Source organism: Nematolebias whitei, chromosome 8 (assembly GCF_014905685.2).
Source record: "Nematolebias whitei isolate Nwh7 chromosome 8, NemWhi1, whole genome shotgun sequence".
Lineage (NCBI taxonomy): Eukaryota > Metazoa > Chordata > Actinopteri > Cyprinodontiformes > Rivulidae > Nematolebias > Nematolebias whitei.
Genome location: NC_056505.1, coordinates 18,102,645 through 18,111,655, shown reverse-complemented (window position 1 = coordinate 18,111,655; position 9,011 = coordinate 18,102,645). Strand labels below are relative to the sequence as shown.

Below are 9,011 nucleotides of genomic sequence, written 5' to 3'. Positions count from 1 at the left end.
CACCTCTTGCCTGTAGCTGGACTCATCATTGTTTGTGATGCATCCCACCACCGCTGTATCATCTGCAAACTTTACAATGTGACAGCCTGGATGGGTAGCTGCACAATCATATGTGAGCAGAGCATACACAATATTAGGTTGTTTTCACACCTGATAATCCTGTAGACTCGGTTCGGGCGGTGCCCGGTCCGATTACATTCACACTGTACTCGAACCGCACTGGAGTTCTCTTCTACCGGACCAAGACCTAGGTTTTAGCCCGGGCCAGAGTTCGATGGCGCGTTCACACCTCCCCAAACGAACCGGACTTTCTAGGAAAACGAGCTAGAGTTTGATTAAAGCGGACTAAACAGGGCTGGTGTGAATGCACCCTTACTCTCTTTGTGCCGGGGGACTGGATCTTTGAGATGAACCAGCCTTTGCCGTAATGTATTTTGGAGTTTGAAAGCTACTGAGATGTCGTGTTTAGAAAATAAACACATCTGTTTTCTCTGAAACACCTACAGCATATGGAATGGCCACTGGTCTCTTGGTCTGGGTTCCTCCTTTTCACCTGATTGCCGGCCAGAGTTCTGTTTGGGTTTCTTGTTGTCTTTCAGGAAGGCCCAGTTAGGATATCCACATTGCTCCAGGGCCTGTTTTGTGTGGAATTTCTCCTTCTCCCTGGGTCTTGCGTTAGTAGGGATGCTGTCGGCTCTGTGGTACAGAGTCCTGATGACTCCTAACTTGTGCTTCAGTGGGTGGTAGGAGTCAGACTGCAAGTACTGGTCTGTGTGGGTGGGTTTGGAGTAAACCTCAGTTTACAAATGTCCTCCAGCAGAGACTTTGACCTCACAGTCAAAGAAAGCCTATCAGTCATCTTTGACATCTTCTAGTGTGAACTTTATATATTTATCCATAGAGTTGATGTGATCAGTGAAATGTTGGGAGTTCCTGAGATTTAATTTTAACCCAGGTGTCATCAACATACCTGAACCAATGACTCTGTGTCCCTGAAAAGGACACCAAGGCTCTCTTTTCTACTTCCTCCATATACAGGTTGACAACAATAGGGGAAACTGGAGACCCCATAGCACACCCATGTTTCTGCCTATAATATTGCTCCCCATATGTGAAGTAGGTAGACTGCAGGCACAGTTTCAAGAGTTGACACAGTTGCTCTGTAGAAAGCGTGGTCCTGCTGCTCAGAGTGGTGTCTGATTTAATCTTAAACCGACCACCTCTACTGCATCATCATCAGGAGTGCACGTAAAGAGTGATGTGACATCAAAAGAGACCATTGTTTCATCAGTCTCCATGATGACATCCCTCGCCTTGTCCACAAAGTCCATGGTGTTCTGTATGTGGTCCTCTGAGCTGCCAACTAAAGGGATGAGTACAGACGCCAGATATTTGGAAACATTGTAAGAGACAGAGTTACTCAGTGGTACACCTTGTTTGGAGGAATTCTTCTTGGTGCAACAGCAAAATTCAGTCATCTGGCAAGTATCTCTTTCTCCGGCTGGGTGAGCTGTCTGTCGGGCAAATTCTTCACACACTTTTCTGTCTGACACTTGATTGTCTACCAATGTGTTGTCTGCCATTGCGTGTGTTAGAATCGAGATGGGCTTGACAAGTAGCCAGTAAATTAAATTTCTTTTGTTGTCGGGTCTTGGACTTGACGTGCTGTGCTACATGTGGCTTTTTTGTGAAATCCATCACCTGCTGAAATGTGGTCTGATTCTTTGGCCTCTAAATCTTAAATGGTAAAATTGGTTTGTCTCACTCGTTCATTCAGCAGCTGGGTCTGTGCCTTCTGAAGGATCTTGCTTGCTTGGTGCCCACCGACAGAAGATTGAATTGCACTCTTGGGGAAAGGTGCCACTCTGTATGCATCGGAGGTTGAATCTCAGGTGTTTCCTGTAGTCCGCCCTCTTCCTTGCTGTTTACTCAAACTCTCAAACTAGTTTGAGGCAATCTTAACCAAAGCGGTTAAAAATGTCCTGATGCATGCTCAATAATCCAGGTAGATAAATCTAACAAGGTTGTGACAGGTCCTCTGGGTGCATGGACTCTTCTTTGTTTAAATATCTTGTCTTATTGTCTTTTAACATATTTTAAATGTTTTTAGATGTTTTGTTCAAATATTATAAATCAATAAAATTATCCTGCCTTTATTATCATTCTCTCTGCAGTCAAATTTTCTTTGTTGTAAAAGTGACAAGTTTTATAAATAATTACGAGTATTTCTCAAAGTATTAAATGTTTTGTGGTATCTGTGCAGTCCTTTTTGTTTTTGCTCGCTTTAGGAAACAAACCTGTTGAAATATGAGATTCATAAAAGTAGCTGGACTTATTTTAGGCCTAACTAAGCTTTTTATTGTCTTGCATTGATTTATACACTACAGGATCTGTCTAATGTCATGTACAGACATAAAGACTTGTTTTAAACTTTAATTTAGAAATTTGATGATGAGTTTGCAAACTTTGCTAATGATTTGTGTGTTTGTGCCCAATTTTAGGTAGCTATGGGTGGGTTGGGAAATGGCCGTCGAGGAGGAAGATCCCCCCCTCTGATTATTTCAGCCCTAATCGCCTGTATTTTAGTCCTGGGCTTTAACTACTGGGTGTCCAGCTCCCGCAACCTGGAGCTACAGGTAAGCTGACTTTCACCTGTCTGTGATTTTTTTTAACGTTTTGAACTGTAGGGAATTTAATCAACATTTTTGTTAGAATCGTAGAAATTAAAATCAACTTCTGCTTTTTGAAATTATAGCTTGTTTCTTCCATGGTCTACCTAAACCTGCTGTTTACCATTCATCTTCCATCTGATAATAAAACTAATGTTCTGATTGTTTTGTTGATGCTCACTTGCAACACCAGTACTTGAGCTACAAAGGTGTTGTCACTTATCACATGTCATCAAGTGGTCTTCAGTGTTTTCAGGGTATTGTTTAGTAATGTGCATTTCTTTTTTAGCCTCAACATCTGATTCTTAGAGAGCTTGTTCACGTTATGTTCTAGTTCCTATTTTACAGAAAGAGGCTGAACCAAGATCTGTTTTAAAAAACAGGAAGGACAGTTATAATTTATGTGCCTCGGTCATTGGGAAGCAATTTATCATTTTCTTTCAAGTTTAGTCCAGTATTTGCAGTTAAAAAACAAGGATGTCAATGACTGCTGCAACCCAAAACTAGCATAACGTTGAGCAGAAAATCACAGAAATGATGCGGCTCCAAGTGGCAGAATAAATCTAACCCAAGATTGTGAGACGATGTCAAAGCACACCAGCAGCATCAACATCTGAAGAGAAGCATGACTTGTCAAACTAAACAGACATACTCTACAAATATTAGACCTTTTGTTGACCTATCAACAAATCTTATTTTCCATAACCAAAAGAACTCTTGTTACACATTTTTTAACTGCTTTGGTAATAAGCTGCAATGAAAAAAACACGACAAAAACTTAATCAGTGTCTTTTTTTTAATCAATTTAATCATTTCCGATATTAAAAAGGTTCAAAGCATTTGTGTCTATGTGTCAAAATAAGAAATGAGTACAAATGGTTGACATGACGGTGTTCCATGAGCTGATCTAATCGTGTATGTGTCTCGCAGACCAAGCTGTATGAACTGGAGGGCCAAGTGAGACGTGGGGCAACAGAGAGGGAGATTAAGAAGAGCGAGTTCCAAGAGGTCCAGAAACAGAAGGGTCAGATAGAAAGCTTTTACAAGAGACAAATAGATGGAGCCCAGCTCACCTGCAGCCAGGACAAGGTAAACAATCAAACTGCTCTTTGTCTAAATGGTTGTAATAAATAAGATTAGAATTTAAAGAGTTGTTTATGTCTAATAGGTCAAATGAAACACATTTTGATATAAAAAGAAAAACAACTGTTAATTTTGTTTTATTCATTTTTTTTTTTTTAGGCCAAACTGCAGCAGAACATTTCCTCAAGCACTAAAACAATTCAGGAACTCAAAGGTTAAATTTAAACTCTACTTCTCAAAAGCTGAATTACAACAACTTGTAGAAGTGTGTTGAATAAAGACATACTTTTTTTGTGTGTGTTTGTTTTTTATGTGCCTGTCTGTGTTGCAGGTATTGTGAATCAGCTGAATGATGACTTGGGAAGGCTTCAGAAAGAGCTGCAGAGTTGCCAAGACAACATAAACAGCCTCAACAAAAAATTAACTTATGACATGTAAGAAGTTTTTATTATTAATATTTACACATTTTAAGTAGCTGAGTGAAGCTGACACCCCACCCACTCCCAAAATTAAAGCAAATAGTCTGAATGGTTAGTGCTCCGTTAGTGCTGGTTTGTGCCGTTAAAATTTTCGTTTGTGCTGCTTTGGTTTAAGAGATATTAAAAGTTATAATTTTGACCTGTAATAGACGCTCAGGCGCGTTCACGCGTCCTCAGGCGCGTTCACGCACACGTCAGGGGGGGATGGTGACGTCATCGGGCGAAATTATAATTCTTAATATCTCATAAACTAAAGCAGCACAAACGCTAGTTTCACCGGAACAAACGAGCACTAACGAAGCACTAACGAAGCACTAAAAAAGTAGACCACTCCCGTGTGTTTTGGAGCAACATGGGGGGATTGTGACCTTTGGATGAGCTAAAAATTAATCTTTAATATCTCAGAAAGCAAAGCAGCACTAACGAAAATTTTAACGGCACAAACCAGCACTAACGGAGCACTAACCATTCAGACTATTTGCTTTAATTTTGGGAGTGGGTGGGGTGTCAGCTTCACTCAGCTATTTTAAGTTTGTGCCGGTATGTCAAATGTTCATTCTCTTTATATTACTTGATACTCTGGTTAATGCAGGCTTCTGCCACTATAAATTACCTCAGTCCTATTCTTTTTTGCATGTCTATTTTTGTTAAAGAAACATTGTTTCTCTGTGCTCTTTTGCAGGACTCAGTGTGAATCCAGGGTCCAGACTCAGATGGAGTTGTGTGATGAGAAAGTGGCTGCTGCTAAACTTGAAGTTCAGAAAAAAATAGAGCAACTCAAACTTCCTTCAAGTGTCTCTGCACAGGTAAGATGGTTTTACTTTTTCATAGTAATGTCATTCCAAATGTTTTGGATCAGGGCATCAGTCCATTCATTTATCAGCTCTGCACTCTAAATCCACTAAATCCAGAAACATATGCTTGTTTTCTGTGATTTAAACCCAGCTGCTAGAGAGCTCAAGTCCATTTATTTCTTGTGCCAGTTCCAAGCCTGGGTAAATGGTGAGGTTTGTGTCAGGAAGGGCATCTGACAGAAAATACTTTTGCCAAAACTAATAATAATAATAATAATCGAGTTCATATAAGTGACACCATACTGGATCAGTCAAGGCCCGGGTTAACAACAATCACAACCGATGCTGTTGACAAACAAGGTGCCGACAGAAATTGTGCTTCTGTTACTCGAAGGCCACAAGGAGGGAAATGTGTCAGGAGGCAGAGGGAGAAGAGGAAAGTAACTAATGTAGGACTGAGGGTTGCAACTCTAAATGTGGGGACAATGACTGGCAAAGGTAGAGAGCTGGCTGACATGATGCAGAGAAGGAAGGTAGATGTTTTATGCGTCCAAGAGACCAATTAGAAGGGCAGAAAGATTTGCAGCATATTATTAAACGGTTTTTATTTGTTGTCTGGTGTTATTTACCCTTCAGCAGAAAGACACAGGAAAGGAAACGGTTAACGAAGAGACAACTGTCAAAATTGTACCCAGTGAAGATCAAACTACAACAGTTGTAAATCACACGTCAAGCAGCCCTCAGCTTAAAGAAAACGAAACCCCAAATTCATTCACTAATGATATCATCATTGATCAAGGTAGGAAAGAACGGAGTGTTTTGCTTCTTGAGTTATTTGACAGAAGGATTTAACTTAAACGTATGCAATCCAAGTAAATATTTTGTTTATTTGCGCAAATAAAGCAGTTAGCATCTTGCATTTATTCTTAAGTCTGCTTTATTTGTTTTCAGATTCTGAAGTTTTTGAACAGTCTCCAACAAAGGATCTCTCTAAAATGGCGATCAAGTCTGTTTCTTTAGCTTCTACAGTGAAGAAGAACAAACTGCAGCTTGGAGACGAAGACATCAGAACTGATGAAACTGAGGCAAAGACCAGCAAAGATCTGAATAATAATCTGACTGAGGATAAAGACATGGAGGTGATGGATGCTCACGATGAAGGAGCTCAGACAAAAGGTAAATGTCAGGTTCTCTGGCAGATGTTTTGTTTTCCTCCATACAGTAGAATCAGAGAAGTAAGAAATGATTTCAGTTTGCTTTTTTTCTAGATAATACCTTGAAATCAGTTGTATGCCAGGATTAAACTGAAACTACATCTGTGTAATGTTTGAAACAATTCTAAACATAGTTTCTTTGTTTGGTGTGCAGAAAGTTTCTAGGTTGTCCTGGTACCTACTTAAAATTTGCCATAAACTTTATTGAATAAATCTGACTGTGATTGAGATTATGTTCAAGTTTATTGAAAGTAAACAGCAGTTTGCTCTTCTAGAAGCTGACCCTGGCATGGAGGGTATGTTGATTGATCAAGGGATGCCAGATGAGACACTTGTAGGTCAGAAACCTGAAGAACCAGAGGAATATGATGCAGATGATCAGGTGGTGGGTGGAATGGATTTGGAGAAAGAACAGAGGGGTAAACCAGCAGAAAATATAGGTACATGTGATGATTTACAGATTTAGACTAATATAATCTGTGAATTATAATTATAGTTTATTTGGAAGATGGGATTTAAATGTGAGAAATAAATGACGCGTTAATTTTTACCTTTTAATATCTGTTAGACAAGGACATGGAGGAGGAGCTGGCTGACTACAATGGGGATGATGAAAATGAAGGAGAGTTTGAAGCAGACAAACAAGAAGCACTTGCTCAAATCTAAGGTACATGTTGAAACTAACCAATGCATTTCTGGCTGGGATTCAGCATCGGTCTGTTCTTTCAGATCATTGTTACGCAATAAGCCCAACCCAACATTTCTAAACAGCTGAAAAAGCAGATGTCCCATCCTCAACTCTGCAGCCGCTTTTCTTGCTGAGCAATCAGAGCATTTTACTAACCCACTTCAATCTTTTGTCTTCTAGAGATCGAGCTGATTAATGATGCTGCGCATCAGAGTGGAAAAGCTGTGCCACATCAAGAAAACACTCCGAAAACAAAACGGTTTTATTTGGAATTTTTTTAATGGAAGAGCTCTGAGCGATCCCCTCGCCCCATACTCTTATGGGAAAGTGTGTAATTTTACTTTTTTTTTTTTGCTTCGTCTCCAATGTTCAGTTCTCATAGAGGATTGCAGGGATGACAAAATAAATCTTGAAACGTAGCGCCATTTGGCTTTAAAAAGTAAAACACCTCAACATGATGAAAATTAAAATAATTTAATGATGTGTTGACGAGTGTTCTGTTCAGTCGGTGACAGCTGTGAGCTGTGTTGACTGAATCACCACAGAAAATAATAAACGCTGTGTTTACTGTTACATTGTTCGGTTTGCAAAAAAGTTGAAATGGGTTGAATTAATGGACATTTTTCAAACATGATTGGGAAAAAACAAATTACTTAAAGGTCTTTTCATCACTGTTGCATCGTTTTCAAACTAAGATCATTTCTTTTCAGCTTATGATTGTTGAAATGTTCAGGCGTTGTATTCACAGCAAGACTTTAAAGGTGGAATAATTATCGCTTTCTACTTTAAGTATCAAGGGCAAGGGAAAAACAAACAGCTGGACAAGCTTAATCTCTAGATCTTACATGTTGCAGCTGCATGCCTTATCTGTTCTGTCTAACCAGTTTTTCCAACATCAAATGCTACAGGCTCAGTGGAGGGCGACAAAAGGATGTTAACGAAAGGACGTGAACTGTCTTTCCCCTGCTAAGTTAATCAGACTGAAACAAGCTGACAAAATAGACACACCTTTATTGACCAAGTTTGTGTGCACAAACAAGTGATTTGACTTTGATTTCAAATATGAGAATTTTTTTGAATTCCTGAAAGGTAATGTTCATTTCTGCTAGAAATGAACATTGTGTTTTGCGGCTGCTTTAGGCCAATGTGCATATTTCAGTTGTAATGTTTAGTTTATTCAGTAATTTCAACGTAAAGCAACATTAAACTGGAAACTGTTCGGGTAAGTGCAAATAAAATCCAAGTTTATCGAGCAGAGTTTAACAAAAAATAATTTGTGGTGGTGGGATAATTTGTTGCCTTGTGTTTTATACAGGACAAGAGATGTATTTAATCTTCATTATTGCTTTTTTGTTTTGTAGACGTGGGGAAATTTAGAGTGAAAACCTACAGGAGCTCAGTTTATTTTCATAATGTTTGGATTATCATGAGTAGTACAGTTCATGATTTCATAAACTTGTAGCGGATCGTCGTCTCCATAATGCCTTGTTTTAAATATATATACTGTATATAAAATCAGCCTTTAGCGTGATTTATTTTACATTCAATAAAAAAAGTCACCACAGTTGTAAGGTCTGCAGTGTTCATTTAGCTGGTTTTTTTTGTTTTGTGAAAGTTTTCCATCAAAAGCTTCACATTTTTTGTCTTGGTAAAATGTTGAATTATATGTTTTACTTAATGGTTTCTACATCTAATCTGCACTGCTTGTTTTAAAGTACTATCAGATACTGTAAAATGAGTCCTGCTGAATGGTTAATATTTAAGTTGCAATGTTTGAAATAAGACAGAAATGGAAACATTTTGTTTATTTCTTATTTTTATTTGAAAGTCAGCTCCTTGGTGGCTGTCCTACTGAACAGAGACTCTGTTGTCTGCCTCTCCACATGTTTTATTTAGTATTATTTCAATGTTTTTGCATTTATATTTTTTGTATTATCTGTCAAGGAAAAACCCAGACGACAGCCTGTTTTTATTTTCAGCAGGCTTTACATTCCTGTTGTGTAAAAGTAATTTTTTTTTGCAATACAAATGAGAAAATGGTTTAATTTTTATTAATTTTATTTACTTTTTAGTGATTTAATTAG

The 9,011-nt window shown here is 38.5% G+C and overlaps 1 protein-coding gene across 2 annotated transcripts; it reads left to right on the top strand.

The window, feature by feature from the left end:
• The first annotated feature begins 2,506 nt into the window (after nt 1-2,506).
• On the top strand, nt 2,507-8,390 carry golm1 (golgi membrane protein 1). Of its 2 annotated transcripts, none has more exons than XM_037680363.1 (10): nt 2,507-2,636; nt 3,600-3,758; nt 3,912-3,966; nt 4,084-4,186; nt 4,914-5,037; nt 5,665-5,824; nt 5,977-6,201; nt 6,515-6,679; nt 6,808-6,906; nt 7,108-8,390. In XM_037680363.1, the coding sequence occupies exons 1-9, from the start codon at nt 2,508-2,510 to the stop codon at nt 6,903-6,905; spliced, it is 1,218 nt and encodes a 405-aa protein (XP_037536291.1). In that variant the 5' UTR covers nt 2,507; the 3' UTR covers nt 6,906; nt 7,108-8,390. The 2 variants fall into 2 exon arrangements, with proteins under 2 accessions (XP_037536291.1, XP_037536290.1); XM_037680362.1 differs by having other exon boundaries at nt 5,662-5,824.
• The last annotated feature ends 621 nt before the right edge of the window (nt 8,391-9,011 follow it).

Excerpts from the sequence above, each read along its gene's own strand:
- golm1 (XM_037680362.1), top strand. The coding sequence starts at position 2,508 with ATGGGTGGGTTGGGAAATGGCCGTCGAGGAGGAAGATCCCCCCCTCTG. Across the intron at positions 3,967-4,083 it reads AACAATTCAGGAACTCAAAG|GTATTGTGAATCAGCTGAAT; the intron begins GTTAAATTTAAA and ends TCTGTGTTGCAG. Across the intron at positions 5,038-5,661 it reads CTTCAAGTGTCTCTGCACAG|CAGAAAGACACAGGAAAGGA; the intron begins GTAAGATGGTTT and ends TTTACCCTTCAG.